The sequence below is a fragment of the Rhinocladiella mackenziei genome (genome assembly GCF_000835555.1).
Source record: "Rhinocladiella mackenziei CBS 650.93 unplaced genomic scaffold supercont1.1, whole genome shotgun sequence".
NCBI classification, from domain to species: Eukaryota; Fungi; Ascomycota; class Eurotiomycetes; order Chaetothyriales; family Herpotrichiellaceae; genus Rhinocladiella; species Rhinocladiella mackenziei.
The window spans coordinates 1,687,135-1,704,051 of record NW_013550604.1 but is presented as its reverse complement, the minus strand read 5'-3'; the positions used below and the strand labels follow the sequence as shown (position 1 = coordinate 1,704,051).

At 52.0% G+C, this 16,917-nt stretch overlaps 4 protein-coding genes across 4 annotated transcripts; all 4 read left to right on the top strand.

Annotated features, from left to right (window-relative positions):
• Positions 1 to 184: 184 nt before the first annotated feature.
• Z518_00593 (uncharacterized protein) lies at positions 185 to 4,563 on the top strand (the record flags this gene model as incomplete). Its single annotated transcript, XM_013421195.1, has 2 exons — positions 185 to 226; positions 298 to 4,563. 2 exons carry the CDS (start codon positions 185 to 187, stop codon positions 4,561 to 4,563), a joined length of 4,308 nt encoding a protein of 1,435 aa, XP_013276649.1.
• A 1,282-nt stretch (positions 4,564 to 5,845) lies between these two features.
• On the top strand, positions 5,846 to 7,068 carry Z518_00592 (transaldolase; the record flags this gene model as incomplete). The annotated part of the gene is made up of 5 exons (XM_013421194.1): positions 5,846 to 5,884; positions 5,956 to 5,986; positions 6,045 to 6,163; positions 6,220 to 6,384; positions 6,448 to 7,068. 5 exons carry the CDS (start codon positions 5,846 to 5,848, stop codon positions 7,066 to 7,068), a joined length of 975 nt encoding a protein of 324 aa, XP_013276648.1.
• Positions 7,069 to 7,685: 617 nt separating this feature from the next.
• Positions 7,686 to 9,254, top strand: Z518_00591 (uncharacterized protein; the record flags this gene model as incomplete). Its single annotated transcript, XM_013421193.1, has 1 exon — positions 7,686 to 9,254. The coding sequence occupies one exon, from the start codon at positions 7,686 to 7,688 to the stop codon at positions 9,252 to 9,254; it is 1,569 nt and encodes a 522-aa protein (XP_013276647.1).
• Positions 9,255 to 13,408: 4,154 nt separating this feature from the next.
• Positions 13,409 to 15,868, top strand: Z518_00590 (uncharacterized protein; the record flags this gene model as incomplete). Its single annotated transcript, XM_013421192.1, has 2 exons — positions 13,409 to 15,461; positions 15,519 to 15,868. 2 exons carry the CDS (start codon positions 13,409 to 13,411, stop codon positions 15,866 to 15,868), a joined length of 2,403 nt encoding a protein of 800 aa, XP_013276646.1.
• Between the last annotated feature and the right edge of the window lie 1,049 nt (positions 15,869 to 16,917).

The window sequence follows — 16,917 nt, the reverse complement described above, 5'->3', positions numbered from 1 at the left end:
CTCTACCATCACTGAGAGCCGCGGGAACCCGACCCAGAGCGATATGGGGGTGGATGTCGCTGCTCATCCCTCTCCAGCGGCCATCCGATAGGCGCCACCGCCACTCGTCGCGACATTTTTATTTCCCGTCGAGGACGGAACTACCATTGACCTTTGTCCAAGTGTTCCTACAGCCATCGCCAGCATGAGTTTCCTGCACCGACGAAGCAGGTCTGCGTCGGCCTCAGTAAGTAAACATATCTTCGGCCCCCTCGTCTCTGACGGCCCTTTCAAAGTGCTGACGTTGCTTTACCTCAGCGGCCCCAGACTCCTGCTTCCGCCTCTGCCCATATGGCTGCGACTCAGGCATTTCTGGCCAGTCGAGCCTCGCAGGCAAACTTGTCAGCTTCCGCTGCAGCCACCGCCCTCAGGACCATGTCCCCGACACCGACACCGGTAGATCAGGTCCAGACAAAGCGCATGATCCAAAGGCAAGCATCCCTGGGTGCCCTCTCAGGCTCAGCTCGTGGTCGATCAAGAGGTGGTCTGCAGAGGCAAAGTAGTAATGGCTCCATGACTGAGAGGACTTTCAGAACTCCATCTCCTTCGCCCTCGAGACAGCCGTCGCGGTCGGGACTTGTCGAAGCGCCTCCTCTGCCCGATATTCCACAAGAGTTCGCCCACCCATCCCCGCTACCGGTCAAGAAGAAAAAAAGGGCGTCTAGTCAAGAGGCTCCTCCACCTCGAGTGTCATCGCCGCCCTTGACTCGACCAGTCAACCGGGGGCAAAGTCTTGATCGCTACGACCATTCTCAGCAGACTGGTCCACCTCAACGGAATAACAACCTTCCCAAAGCCAATGAACTGGAGCGCGCCGACAGTCGAAATTCTATCAACTTTTCCAGGCCTCTGTCTCCGCGACCCCAATCTCCCGTGACCCCATCGCCAGTAGGGCAATCACCCATGCTCACCAGGGGAGAGCAGCCCGCGTCAAATGCCGTCGCCAGAGCCATCTCTCCCGTCCAAGCCGAAAACATCCAATATGGCCTCACACAAACAGCAAGTCAGCCTGTCAAGAAAAAGAAAAAGAAGATTGTCAGTGGCTCCGCCGAGGGTAACCATCTGCATACCGGAACATTGGCAAGCAAGCCCGTGGTCACTCCTCTTGAGCCAGGACCGGAAAGGGACGTACAGATGCAAGGTCAAGAGCTGCCTCCGGTCAAGAGGAAAAAGAAAAAGAAAAAGGTAGCGGTTTCGGGGCCCAATGCACATTTTCCGCCATCGGATACTTCATCGCGAACCGATTCCGATTCCGATTCGACACTTGAACGAACGCGAGAGAGGCATACACAAAGAGCTTCAGGGGTGTTGGCCAAGCGGCCATCTATCGTGCGAGAGGACTGGGAAGGCGAACAAAAGGAAGAAGCTAGTCCACCACAGGTTATATCGACGACGGAACAGACCTTGAGCCCAGCACAAGACTTGACAACCCCTCTGGCAGGCAAACGGCCGATCAGTGTGGCAAATGTATCAAGGAAGATTGAAGAGCCAATTGTGCAGCCCAGGACCGTCAACCACAATGCGTCGTCCGAGGACCAAGCGATCAGCTCGCCAGAACGACCAGAGACATCGCCTGCTTCTTCGAATGGCCTCAAAGTAGTCGAGCCTCAACCAACAAGAGGATCATCACTTAGCCCTTCAAGATCTACGAGATTCTCGGACAGACTTTCGTCAGATCTCGCCGCCGGACGAAAACACGAACCTCTTCCACGATCCGTTTCGCCGGCGAAGTCTGCACTCAAGCATCATATTCCCACTCCGGCTTTATCTCCAGGAGACCCGAACCAACCTCAAGCTTGCGGTTCTAGCGTCACTCCGAGCGAATCTTCCGATATGTCCAGCGCTTCGACCGAAGGCCCACCCAAACGTAAAAAGTCCGTTCGCGTGAGTTTCGACTCTCAACCGGAGATCGTTGGCACCGCTGCTACTCCTCAAAGCCCAGAGAGTCCGGAAAAGGAGGAGAAGAAGGGATGGCTCGGTCTGGGGAAGAAGCCCACTCTCGACACGGTTCCCTCCAACGACGACATAGAAGCGTTGATGAAGCCACGACCCCAACTTCCTTCATTTGGCAGTGTTCGTGGCCAAAAGTTTCGGGATATGAACGATTCGGATGCAGCGCACACCCCACGATCTCTGCCAGAAAACCGCCTATCTGCCCCAATTTTGGAGGGCAAAACACTGTCGCCCTCGATTACATCTTCTGAGACGTCTTCCAGCTCATATATCGCTGGCCCAACAATCGGTGTTTCTAGTGACCACGCGGTTGGTGCGATCCTCGCCCTCGAGGCCCAACGAGCGTCTCAGGCCGGTAGAGATCGCGGAAATGAACCAGTTCCGCCCGAGGTGACCTCCGTTCAAGGCACAGTCTCTTTCTCCGACTCAGAAAGTGAAAGTTCAGAAACAGAAGAGACTTCCAATGCGATCCCCCCGGACGACAAAGGCGACGTCATGATCGATATGGCCCCCAAATCAGACCAAGCGCCGAACCATGATCAGCGAGCATCTTTGTCTGTTGAAATTCCTTCCCAGCCAGAAGTGCCTGTCGTATCTGTCTCACCACCCACCCCAGCGCTGGAACAGACCAAACCGGATGACCAATGGCAAGTTGACGTGCCCGGGGGCTTTCCCGAACTCAGTGAGCCTGGTGCCCCGCCGCAGGAACCGAAGAAACCAAGTTTAATTGCGACTGACGTCTCAGAAACCTCCTCGGGCCTGGAGATCGAATCTACAGAAAACGAATCCGACACGGAGAGTATCTACAGCGATGCAGCGGAAGACCCATCAGAGCTGGATCGAACTGTGTTTGGTTCCATCAACGCCATTGTGGATAGTCCCATCGTGGCAACTCCTCCCGAGAGTCCTCTCGCCCAGGTTTCGCAACCTCGACCTCCACAGGCTCAGCATACGGACTCATGGGAAGCGGCCCAAGCTCGATGGAGTGGTATTGCGGAACAGAGGAGGCAGGCTCCAGCACAGGCACAAGCCCTAACAACACAACCCGGTCGAGCCCCACCACCAAAACAGCTTCGATCATCTCAGCCAAGACGCAAAAGAAAGTCCCCGGCTGCCATAGCTGCCGCTGCGTCTGTTCCCGCCGCAGCACTCGCCGCACAGGGATTACTGGACTCTCCACCTCGAAGGAAGAACCTGTCGTCTGCTTACCCAATGATTGAACAAACAAGACCTGAGGTTGCCGCAGCTGCAGCTGCACCGTTCAGGCTTTCCATGAGGGCTGGTGCACCGTCTAAGGCTGAACCCTCGTTCCGTAAATCGATGAGGCACGAGAATCGCGATTCCAGGGTTCATCCTGTGGCGATGCAACAGCAAAGACCACCACAACAGCCTCGGGCGGCATTGCAAAAGAAGCCCGCACCTCCCCCTGTCGCTGCTCCAACCCCTGCTCCGGCACCTCGGATACCGGCCGCCCGGCCAGTTCCGTCGAATGATAGTGACTCGGAAAGTTCGTTCAAGAGAGCTCGCCGCACTAAATCAACAACAGGGGGCAAATACACGATGCGTCGAAGTATGCGAGGTGTTCCTGAACCATCCATGCGAGACAACGGGCGATATGTGGCTCGATCACTCTCACCAGTCGGGCGAAGACCATTCTCCCCACCGACCGGACCACACACCATGAGAACATCAATGAGAGGTTCTGTCGATAACACGGTGCCGACACTACGGGGTTCGGCTGAAGCCAAACGGTCGTCATCTCTATTTGGTCGCCGACAGAAGAGTTCGCCTTCTGCGCCCTCGGCCGATGCCTTGGCTGCAGCAACTCACAGGTATCAGTCCCGCATTGCGGACTCGGACGATGAAGATGATCAGCCAACACGGAGCCAATGGCGTTCGCGATACGCTGATGACAGCGATGACGAGTCCGAAATGGCCCATTTTACTCCCGTTCGTGGAATCCCCCGTCGGGGAAATGACGGCGACTCGACAGACCTGGAAGATAGCTCAGACGATGAGAAGCAGCTACCAGCCCAAGCTCCGGCCAAGCTTCAAATTCCTCCAAATTCGGTATCAGCACCTAGCGGAGAGCCTCGATCACCGAGCAGCGGGAAAAGCCGTGGATTGCTTGGGATATTCCGCAGCAAAAAGGAACAACCTTCCTCACCAGTGGCAGCCCCTCTCCGGCCTCCAGCCAAGGCAGATACTCGCAAGCCCTCTCAACTAGGATTCTCATCTGCCGCTGAACGAGACCGAATTATCGAGCAGACTCGAGCGGGGCTGGAAGCAGCCAAGGATCAACAACACGTTGGATCACCGCCAACCCACGGTAAACTTCATCGACGACAACAGCCTCAGCGTATCATGAGTGATACATGGCCACTGCCTCCCAAACCTCGTGACAACACGATCAATCGACCCAATACCTCAGATGGAGCTCCACTCATAAATGGTATGACAACGCTGAATCAGGGACGCATGCGAACGGAGGAACCTTTCCCAGCTGTAGGACGAAGTGGAAAGAAGAAGAGATTCCCGATGCTTCGCAAAGCCTTCGGACTGAAAGACTGACTTTATTTCCTGTTGCCGGTCACCATCCACAAAATGATACCTTTCTATGTATATTGTTCTTTGCCTTTTGGGGCCACAACTTTTTGACACCTTTCTTTCATCTCCGAATTGGACTTGAACACGAAGCGCACGAAATGGGGACGGATAGGAAATGGAAAAATGTAGGCTATGTTCTGAACTTCTGTCTTAGACGAGGAGCGAATACATGACGGGCGATCTATCATTGCTGAACTACAGTGCATAATGATGAGCCCAATAGCCAGTTGAAAGGGCTGAGGCAAGTAATAAAAATGAAAAAGCAAAAAATTCAATAATAAGTGCTATCAGATCACAGATACTGTATATCATGCCACAACGAAGGGGAGCCGAGACGGTCCACGAGTTTCCTATTTGAAGACAGGACTCCAGATATCCGGATAATGCACTTGTATAGTACCGATATTATAGTAAATGGTCTTGAGGGTCTGCAGTGGGAGCCGCGGAGATTTCTTCTAGCGTTGCATAAAACAGCGTAGCTGTGGGTGTCGGGTGGTGGCGATGTATGTGCACTCTCTTCCAGATCCGGGAAACGGAGACCGGGGTACGAAGGATATTGGAGGGTGCACCGCTGAGTCACGATTGGAGGTTGAAGTAAGCGATGCAGAGCGGGCGATTCGGCGCAATTAGCCTAGCTGGCTAGGATCCTTGGACACATGCTCGAAGGATGATGATCAGTGGCTGGAAAGAAAAGTATTTGATATTGAAGAGAGGATAGGGTGATCGAACAGCGGGATGGAGGGGGGGCAGCTGAGGGTTTGGTTAGGAGAGCCAGTAAATAGATGAACAAGATCTCGATTGCTTGCAATATGGAGGGGTGCCTAAGCATTTAGGATGAGGCAAATGCCATATTGAAACGAGGTCAGTTCGATTGAACAGATCGCAGCTGGGGGAAATCAAAAATAAAATCCGATCAAAGCCAAAAACTGCTGGGAAGTATTGGGTTTCCTTTCCTGGGCTGCCCGAGAGTTTCCGCCAACGAGAAGCCACTGACGGTGCTGGGGGTACAGTTTCGCCTTAAGGAATCAAGTAGACTGACTGTTGCGTCCCCCCCACCCCACCATCGTCACAGCCCAAGACATGACCATAGACACTGAGCCAGCGCCATTAAAAAACAATTCAGACAGCTTCCGTCTCATCCAGAGAATTTTGCCTCATATTATTTCTCTCTTACTGACTCCTGAATCCCCATTCTACCCAACTACTTCTGTCCCAAAGGTCAATCAATTCTATTCTCTCAGCAACCATGACTTCCTCTCTCGACCAACTCAAAGCCTCTGGCACCGTATGTCACAACCCCCACCATTGTGCAATCCCGGCCCTCAAACAATTTCATCAAGCTAACAAAACTCAAAGACTGTCGTCTGCGACTCGGGTGATTTCAACAGTATGTTCCTCGCTTTTCCCTCCTCCCCGATATCTCGATACCCTCTGACCTTTTGCAGCCATTGAAAAGTACAAGCCTCAAGATGCTACCACCAATCCCTCTCTCATCCTTGCCGCCTCTAAGAAACCCGAATATGCCAAATTGATGGACCCGGCTATCGAGTATGGCAAAGCCCACGTATGTTGGGAGCGTCTCTATCCCAAGAAACAAAAGTGCTGAAACATAAATCCCAGGGCAAGACAATTGACGAACAAGTTGATGCCACCCTTGACAGGCTCTTGGTCGAATTCGGCAAGGAGATCTTGAAGATTGTTCCTGGCAGAGTTTCTACCGAAGTTGATGCTCGATTTTCTTTTGATACCCAAGCTTCTGTTGACAAGGCTCGCCACATTGTTGAAGTAAGAAAACCCCCCTTCTTCTTTTTGGAGAACCAAATGGACCACGGCTCACACAGTATGCAGCTCTACAAGTCCATTGGCATTGACAAATCCCGCGTCTTGATCAAGATTGCCTCCACATGGGAAGGTATTAAGGCCGCCGAGATCTTGCAAAAGGAGGGCATCAACTGCAATTTGACCCTAATGTTCTCTCTTGTCCAAGCCATTGCTGCCGCCGAGGCCGGTGCCTTCCTGATCTCTCCCTTCGTCGGCCGTATTCTCGATTGGTACAAGGCGGCCATGAAGAAGGATTTCGCTGCCACGGAGGACCCCGGCGTCAAGAGTGTACATTCTATTTTCAACTATTACAAGAAGTATGGCTACAAGACCATCGTCATGGGTGCATCGTTCCGAAACGTGGGTGAGATCACGGAGCTCGCTGGCTGCGACTACTTGACTATCTCACCCAACTTGCTCGAGGACCTCTACAACTCAACCGACCCCGTCCCCAAGAAGCTTAAGGCCGAAGATGCTATGGCCATGGACATTCCGAAGCGAACCTACATCACCGATGAGCCGTTGTTCCGCTTCGACTTCAACGAGGAACAAATGGCTGTTGAGAAGCTCCGAGAAGGTATCAGCAAGTTTGCGGCAGATGCGGTCACGTTGAAGGGCATTCTCCGAGAGAAAATTGAGAAGTCTTGAATATGTTGAGCCAGGGTTGGTGGCAAGAAGAGTTCTCGTGACAATGAAGTGTTGTAAGGCAGTTTGATGTGAAATGGTCCGACCAATCCAAAATTCTAGATCGATGGGCGAGGCGACTGGCCTCCGGAATATTTGAAATGAGTCAATTCGTACATAACATCGACAATGATTCTATAGACCGGCTTGCATGTTCTGCACATTGCTATAGGAACTGACCATCCTCCTCGCCGTTTCGTATCTGCTGAGCACGAATTACGTCATTTCCTTCCGGGATTTGAACTAGCGCCCGAGGAGGGGGATGTTTCTCATCCAGCAACGAAAACCCTCTCAGCAGATGAACCTCTCTTCACATGAGTTTGCATCCAATTAATTTAACAATCAGAGGGAATGAGAATCTTGTGTCGGCATACCTTCCCTGAATATTGTGGCTGATGTTGTCCGCCTCGCAGGCGACAAGACAACTTCAAACCGAGAAAACCAACTTCCAGAACGTCTCTATCACCAGATCCGATGATACACATTTGTCGCATTAAATTCTTCTGGACTCGTCATATCAGATCATCTAGCGAGGCCGCCATGTTCCCGATCCAGACCACATTACTTCCGTCCTAGAAGCCATGCGACCCGGCCAGTCCAACAAGCGAGGACACATTATTACGGCTCGAATTGTCCCGGTATTTTTGCTCGGAATCATCGTTTATTCGTCATGGGTAGTGACCAAAAGCGTCTGCATTGACTATCTCATCAATCCTCGCCCGTCGATATTCGTCCGCCCACAGACCGGTGCCGCCATCGCAATTCTTACCATATATTACCTCCTCCTCCTTATCGCTCTGATCTGTTTTGGCCGACTACTTCAGACGATTGCGATTAATCCCGGTCTCGTGCCCCGCGGGTCACAATGGTACATTGAGAAAGAGAGAAAGCGCCGGAAGAGCATGAATCCAAATAACAAGGAAGACGCCCTCGAATACGATTCAACAGAAGGATATACGCCCCGGCATTTACGCCAAATACCCGACGACGAGGGCTTCCGCGCCCAGGATTTCTGGCACAAAGATGTCTTCGTGTGTGGCTGGGACGGTCGTCCACCTTTTTGCTCAACATGCTACAACTACAAACCCGACCGAGCACATCACTGCAGCGAACTTGGCCGTTGTGTACTAAAAATGGATCACTTCTGTCCGTGGGTCGGAGGGATAGTGTCCGAGACCTCATTTAAATACTTTATTCAATTCACCTTCTGGGCCGCATGGTTTTGCCTCAATACTCTGGTCTTCATGGCATACTACTTCGCCAAGCGCCAACGGGAAGAGAATTTCGTGAACGTCCATTGGATTCTAGTTCTGATCTTCGCCTCACTCTTCCTCATGTTCACAGCAGGAATGTGCGGGTCAAGCCTTCAATTTGCATTCCTCAATTCCACGACCATTGAAAATTTCACACGCAAAACTAAGGTCTGGTACTTGGCCGTGTACATTCCCAACCGGGTGCTGGAGAGATATCAATCCTCCGGCCGGAGTGATCTCAGGCTAATCACTTACCCTCGGCCGCCGTCGGAGCAGTTCCAGATTCTCCAGCAGTATGGTGCGAAGTTGAACGATAGTCAACAGAGCGTGGCTCGAGGAGTATGGGACGTGAACAATCCTCCTGCTCTACAGACCACCTGCGATCCGCAATCGCTCCCTCCTTTTCCACCTCATCCCACCATTGCACAGGGAGATGCACCTCCGTCATCACTCTCACAACCGGATGATACCGTACCCCCATCCCTTACCCATGCACCAACAGTGCAGGAGACACGCACATTTGCCATCCTCGAAACCGTCCCCGGCGCCAATCCATTTGACATCGGCCCGTTCAACAATTTTAAAGAGGTCATGGGATGTACGGTCTTCGACTGGTTCATCCCACTCCACGCTTCGCCCCTGGCTGATCACAGGGATCCGAGAAGCATGTACAAGCTTGGGCCTTTAGTGGAGAAAATGAGACGGACAGCGGGGATTCAGGGTGATGTTGATGTTGACGGGCATGTCGTCGGCGGGAGTGAAGTTGAGACCCAGAAGAAAGGGGCAAGGACGAGAAGACATAGGAGGAGGAGGAGGAGAAGAAGGCGGAGGACGTCGACGACTACTACCACGAGCCACAACAGAGGCAGTTCGAGAGGGAAATCAGGCGATCGGTGATCTCTGTGATGCTCTATCGATAGTACATCTTGGTGTTTCAACGTTGCATACACTCGACCGCTGTTATCCTTTTCCCGCCGGCCGTCCTTTTTCTCTTGTCCCCATTCATGTCATATGCCGAGGTCCTAGTAGCAGACATATGTCGATTTGACGTTTCGAGACCTTTTGACCCAAGGGAAAAGATAAATAGAGAATTCAAAGAAAGGAATCACGAGCAGGGAAAGAGAAACAAAGACATGGGATGAGCATGGCTGTTTAATGAGAGTTGGTTGTATTGTATTCATGCCTTGGAAGCCGTTGCAAGCTATCCAAGAAAATCAAAAGCAAATTTATCTCAACGACAACGGCCGCGTCCAACGCAATTCACCGATCCAGAAAGAAAGGGGCCATTCATCATCCATCAGTAAATGGGTGTAGTAACGACATGATAGAAGCGAATGAGAAGTGTGAATGTGCTTACGGTTGTGCTGTGAGACCAACACACATGTCGTTGTGGGTAGTGACAGGGACACCTTGCTCAATGCGCGTGGATCCAGGATGCAGGAGGACTGGGGACCTCGATTAATGAAGAGCTGAATAGATGAATCCTTCAACTGATTGACCGACTGACCGGAACAAAATTGATTTCGGTACTGTGGGCCCCGATAAAGATTGACGGTCGAGCGTGCTGGCGTCCGCAGGGCTGAAAAGAAACAGGTGGGCAAAGGAGGTAGCGACTGTGAGGGACATTTTTGCATGGCCGATCAAGACCGATTTTGGATATCCTTGGATCATGGTGGCTAAGGTAATGTTGCAAAAGCGTCGAGAAGGAAATGGAAAAACAAGTATGAAAACCGGAAAGAAATGAAGAACCTGCGGCGGTGGTCAATAGAGCCAGGTCTGCCAAAGAATGAATGTTGATGGGGCTCCAATGCTAGCCGACTTGTCGAATGAGCGTGTGGGGGACAAACAAAGGATGGAATGTCGAGGCTGTGATTCGTTGAGGACTGCAGATTCGTCGTCGTTCCCACTCAGCCTTGTTACTCCTATTTTTGGATGTCAACGCCTAGCCGGCCTGCAATAAGAACAGCGCACGTGAGGACATTGAAAACATCTCTCACTCGAATATGCGGGATTATTGAGGTAATTGCACTCATGGCAATACCACCATCCTGCCATGGATGGCCGAGTCCCGAGGCAGAGATCCCTTTTGCTTCGAAGTGAGGTTGGGTGGAAGCGACTGTTGGTGCCGGATATCGGCTCCTTCGTACTGTAGCTGTATTGTCGAGCCGTGTTTGGGATTGTACGAAGGCTTCTGGAACCCAATGCAGAATGAATCTGATTGCCGTTGGGGCAACGAGGGCACCTGCGATGATGACACTCGACGCACGCGACGTGGGTGTCCTTGAGATATGGACCTGCTCCACAATTATGGCACGTCCACAAGTCACTCATCTCGCTGGTACGGAGCCTAGACCAGAATAGTGGCGTGGTGGTTCAAGGAAATGACTGTTGATAACGGTTGGCAAAGATGAAGGTCTGGGCTTGCCGTGACGTGCCTTTTCGCCCTTGTTGTCTGGGTAAACGATGAAAACACGAGCAAAGAAGGAATGGTTGTAGGGAGCTGGTTGGAATGAATTGCGAAAAGGAATGTTCGAAGTGAAGGAAGAAGTTGTCGAGAAAGTGTCTGATTGACTTCCAAGCACGATATATATTCGAATCCTTCTGGGACAATGACGGCTATCACAGCTCATTTTGCCCGAATACAGCATGGTAGTATTGAAGACAGTATACAGTGATGCAAAATGTGAGGCCTTTAACTTACAACAAAGTACCTGGATGGAAGCCCCTCAAGCATCAGGACTTTTGCGGCAGACGCCTCCTCGCCTCTCCAACAGCAGGGTAGGCGACTTGACAAAAATACCCCATTTGAGCATAGCATCATGGTAACTGAGACTTCTATTGGTCTGAAGCCTGTTTATCTTCAACATTTGTTGACGATTCGGGTCGAGGTAGGGGACGTGTCTGAGCCACGTCAAGTTGGATCTGTGGTATATCAAATACCGACATCCGAAGTATCAGTGTTATATTCACGCCTCACCTTTGACGAGTCTCGCTCACGTGTTGTTGACCACCTCAAACTTACCGTGCAGTGAGTGGCTATGTCAATAGGCGTCCTGAGGTCATTCATATATTCTGCCGGCTCCATGAGAACATGCGGGGTCATGCGAAGGAGTTTAGTGAGATCTCTGCGGTCGGTTCCATCCGGAAAATATCGATGGACGAGGCCCCGTGATGAAAAGCTCGGAGAAACCTACCCAGACGTCGAAGCGTCAAATCCCAATGACAACTCAATATTCGTGGTTCCGAGTTGAACATAGCCCCAATCATGGTGCAAATGGGACGAGAAAGGTCATACGTTCTTGCCTTGGACCATAGTGAACGCCTTGGTGAATCCGACCCGATTTTGCGGCGAGGGACTTGAATAGCAGGCAAAGGTCGACAAGGCGGGCTCCCCCCTAAACCAAAAGATGCCGAGGCTCACGTGCCCAGCGTGATGTCAGAAATTTTTGAATCGTGAACAAAACGGGGCATCGATCGATGGAATTAATGAACCATTCCGACCTGTCGTGAGAGCTCCATTGACATTGAACAGGGATCAGGGCTTGAACGAATGCGGGAAAAATGGCTTGGTAGTATGGAGTTCGTAAGCGTTGACTTCCCAGTTGGAACGCCCCGGAATAGTGTGCGTAAGCCTCCTGTACCGACAGCCTGGAAAAGCAAACACAGAATATAGGGCCATCGGTCAGGTGTTGGGATGCGGCATTCAACACGATTGTCCGAAGCAGAAGTATTTTGGTGCAAAATCGAATCGAAGGGACAGGCCCTCTGTCTGCAGGAGTCAATCAGGCTGAGAGAGCACACCCCGTCCCCTCCGACAGAATATCCCGACGGCGGATATCGGAAGATTTGGAAGCTTTTTTGTCGAGAGCAGGTGGGGTATTTGCGCCCGGCTTGAGAGGGAGAGAGGGATGTTACCGAGAAGTCTGGTCGACAATTTAACGCCCGAACGAACTGAGGAATAGGCAACCACGCTAACGACAAGGAGTGGAACTGTAGAATTGGACATTCTTTCTTTGAAGTCATCGCGGGGGCGACCGAGCAACAATCTGACAGAATAGTGGTCGAAGAGAAGCCAGAAATCGTGAGCAATGGAGACGAGATTGGGCCGCAGTCGTTTTGATCGGCGTGCTTTTGGAAGCAAAGGAGAAATGTTGGTCAGAATGGTTGGGTAGAAACCGTCGTACCGGGAGAGGCGAGCCGCGCATCATGTGAACAGGAAGGCAACCAGTCTTTCTCGAAACGGTGTGCCTACGGTCGAGTAGGTGATGATGGAAAAGAGGAAAAGAGTGACCTCTTTGGTGGATGGGAAGATCACTTGGGAGATTGCGTACTAGAAGAAATAGAGAGAATGAGGTACAATACAGTAGAGCAGTCTATTGACGTTATCGTGACAACTAGTGTTGGGTATACTCGAAGGAGAGCGCAGCCAGCAAGTCGGGGGCGAGGGTGCAGGCCAGGGCAATTTGCTAGAAAAAATACCAACATATGTGAGGAGGGGGAAAAGTCCCGTATGACGTCGATCTAGTCAAAGTAATACCCAGCAACCGTTCGTAACAGCTCTGTACACTGCCACTGCCCCACCGCCACCTGTGCTGGTCTTGTCCTCTGTCCGCTGTCCTCCCTGTACGAATTTCTTCATGCATTCTTTCATATACCTTCTTCACAAGCAAAACCCAAGCCTCTCCTTTGGTTGATGCGCTGTTTCTCCTTCCCACGAGGTACGGGATCTCTGTAACACCATCTTCGACACCTCCTTCAAGATCGAGGCTCGTGGCTCATCGCCGCTTTATATGGGTCTCGGCTTGGTTTCAACCCTGCCCAGATCCCACTTCCTGACATCAGACTCCCTCAATATTTCTTCCACACGCCCTCTACCAGTCTGAACTCGAATCTTACTGACACATGATTTTGCATTGACAGCGAGCGTCTGAATGAGACGGACTACCCCTCTTTAGCCACCCTCTCTGTGCACCGGCAATCCCCCCATTCCTCGTGCACTCGATGCGTTGGTAAAGACACATCAGAAGCCTGTCCGTTGAATTTCGTTCGTCATGGCCGAAAACCGATATCGACCCAGCTCGCCTCCAGGGCGCCGATACGCCGATCCTCGCGCATCCACAGGCATGGTCTTCTCCTCCTCCTTTGACACTCGATATGCCAGTCAGCCTCGATCGATCATCGACCCTATCCCTACCAGTCGCCATGGGAGCATCTATAGCACACAAGGGATTGCGAGGAAAAAATTTTTAGATCCCGGCCATGCGGGCGGTGGTGGCATCATCAGAACGGAATACCCTGTCCGTCCAAGGAACAACTCCACAACGGGCTCCGAAACCCGCAGGCCTGTTAGTACATTTATCAACAGACCCTCGTCGCCCCCTCGTATTAGACCCGCTATTATCAGTTCTTCCCGTGACGATCCACGGAGTCCTATTGTGGCGGCAAGAGAAGAACGATATCTCGTGCCTGCCACGTCACAAGACCGACATCATTATCGACATTCGAGCGCCACACGAGCCGAACAAGATCGACTCGGCCCTATGAGAAGCAGCCGGCAGTCCGAATATCATCGTCGTGGTGGCTACAATGGCTATCCCTACTCTTCCAGTCATGGATCATTGCAGGATGAAGGCTTTTCCTACACAACCCCAAAGGAGCAATTTTTACAAGAATCCTCGAGACCTCCCCAGCGACGAGAAAGTGTCGGGAGACGGGAACGGCCTATAAGTGTCATCGGAGGACCAGAATATCGACTGGCCCCGAGAAGGGATCTTGGCCCTCCGCCCTCCTCTTCACGCGTATTGGAAAGGATTGAGAGGAGTGATGCCGGTGCTCGATACCCGGGACCACGTGGCGGCGACACGGAAGATCGATCAGCTGAACCTCCACGTCGGCACCCATCGATCAAAGCCCCGGTCTTGCATCAATACCGCGAAGATGGGTATTCATCTGCGCGGGAAGACCCGGAACCTCGTCTTCCCGCGAAACCACGTCGAGACAGGCCAGATGACGACGACAGGCTTCCCAAGCATAAATATCGCGACGAGCGAGAAAGAGATATATTGCGAGAACCTCGTGAGCCCGATCGTGTTCGAGATCGGGAACGGGAACGGGAACGGGAACGCGACCGTGAACGGGACCGGGATCGAGATCGAGATCGTGAGAAGCCACGGGAATCTGACCGAAATAACCGACCTCCTGAAGATCGTCGTCAGCCTCGGAGTCGTGAGACTAGCCCAGATCATTCGGGTCTTCGCAAAGGACTTGCCACTGCAGCTAGTTTAGCTGCTGCAGGCGGGCTTGCGGGAACGGTGGCGAAGAGTTCTCGGAGTCCTCAAGATGATTCGGACGGTGAGGATCGCAAAGAACGCAAACACCGAAGACGACGACATCATGCCGGCGAGGACCCGAGCCCTGATGAAGTGGCTGGCCGTCTGGAACGGGATCTGACATTGACGGACGGGGACCGTGTTCCACACGACCGTCGAAGAGACGAGGTCAGGGCTGACGATGCAGCTGGTGACCGCGAGGACCGATATGAGAGACGAAGACATCGCCGCCAGAAACACAAAGATCGACGTGAGCGAGACGACGAGTCTGATACGACCGAGGATTCTGTTGGAAGAGGCCCTCCGCGCCAATATGAGAGAGAAAGAGACACGGAAGCTCGTGAGCCCCCTCGACCACGTCGGGATAGGGCACCTTCTCGAGATGACGAGCGAGATGTACAACCATCGTTAGACCAACATACCATGTCACCGGGCGGCGAAGAAGATGGCCGCCTACGGCGCGTCCAATTGGTCGAGCCAGGGGAGAAGAAAGAGGAAATCAAGCCGAAGGGAATTCTGAAACCACCTCGGGAAACTCCATTCCCTGAAGACCCCAATCCGGAACGCGAGGGTGTTGCACCTCTGAAAGATGCAACCAAGGAAGGAATACCATCAAACGCACGATGGACCAAGATCAGTCGTGCTCTGGTGAATCCAGAAGCATTAGAAAAAGCACATGAGAGATTCGAAGAAAGAGACGACTATGTGATCGTCCTGAGAGTGGTGTCGAGAGATGAAATCATGAAGTTGGCAGACAAGACCAAGGAGATCAGAGGTACGTATTCCTTGCCTCAAATTGGAGAGCCAGCGTTTTCGCTGACGACATCCATAGAAGCCCGTGAACGACAATGGCAAGCCGAACTAGAAGAACGGCGCCGTCGACGCAAAGAAAGAGGTGATAACGCCGACAGTAGCGACGACGACTTTAGCGACGACGACGATAAGCCTCGATTGGCGATCGACCAAGCTCCTCCTAGTCAGGGTGACCCACGAGCCTACTTCGCACAACAGCAACAGCAGTCGCAGAGAGACGAAGTACCGGTTCCGATGAGTATACCTGGACAGCCAGGCGTGGTTCCTCAGGCCACTGCTCCTCTGCGCCCGACACCGCCACCCCAAGGAGTGTCTGTTCCAGATATCCGGGTCGAGCCCAATGCCGGTAACTATTCCACAAATGTATGAGATTCCGCAATATGTTGCCTCCGTACATCACATAAGGAGTTTGGAAGACGGGATTTGTGGGGATTTGGTGACGTTGGCATATGAAAGCAGAAACAATTTTGGACCCATATGGTGATGACAGCCTGTGTAGGGAACAGTTTGTTATGATATGCGAGACCTGTAGCAACAGGTGGAAACGAGACGTTAGCAGTTCTTCTCGATATATCTATCTAACAGGATACGGAATATTTACGACAGCCCAATTCACTTGACGAGAACCGTCTTGCGAACCAGGATTTGTAGCTCGTTTTCACACTCTCGTGCTCTCATTGAATGCAACCAGTTCGCCAGCCGCGGATAGGATTTACTGGAGGCCGATACAATTGTATAGAGGGCGTGCCATATTTAGCGATGGTGTGTTTGATCTCCTACACCTAGGGCTTGTCTGTCCTATTCTCGACCACGCGTCTATTTTCTACTCAAACTCCGCAAGGGAGAGGAATGAGGGATTGATTCACCGGTCTGAATCAATCTCCAAATCTGGGCAGGGCCGTCTGAACAGTGAGCTTTCCAGGCAGACATACCAATCAAATTTACAGATGCGGTATTTGTTGGGCATTTAGTACTGGTAAGCCGCAAGTGTCTCGACTGGTCGGTTGTATCCCGGGATTGAGTGTTCAACGGTCACCGAAACTCCCGAATGAAACTTGAAAGGATATTCGATCATTATGTCAATATTTCATGCGCCGCCGTCCGGGAAGCCCATTTCAGCTGGACCGGGTTTCGTCCATATCCCAAAACTCCCGTCTGCACTGGCGGGATATAGTCGGTGCATAAGCCGCAGATACGATTCTCCTGAGAGCGGTGAGCGGCAGGGCAAATCAACTGCTAGCACCATACAAGTCTTCTGCAAATGTCATAAAGAAAGTCAAAGTATTTTCCATGCACGTCGGATATGAGAGAAGTTTGAAAATTTTTGGCCGCAGTCTTCGGCGGGAGGGATTGGGTTTCGGATGCGTGGCATATGCATACATGAAGTTTGTAAACTGGCCCATACCGTAGGAGATTCT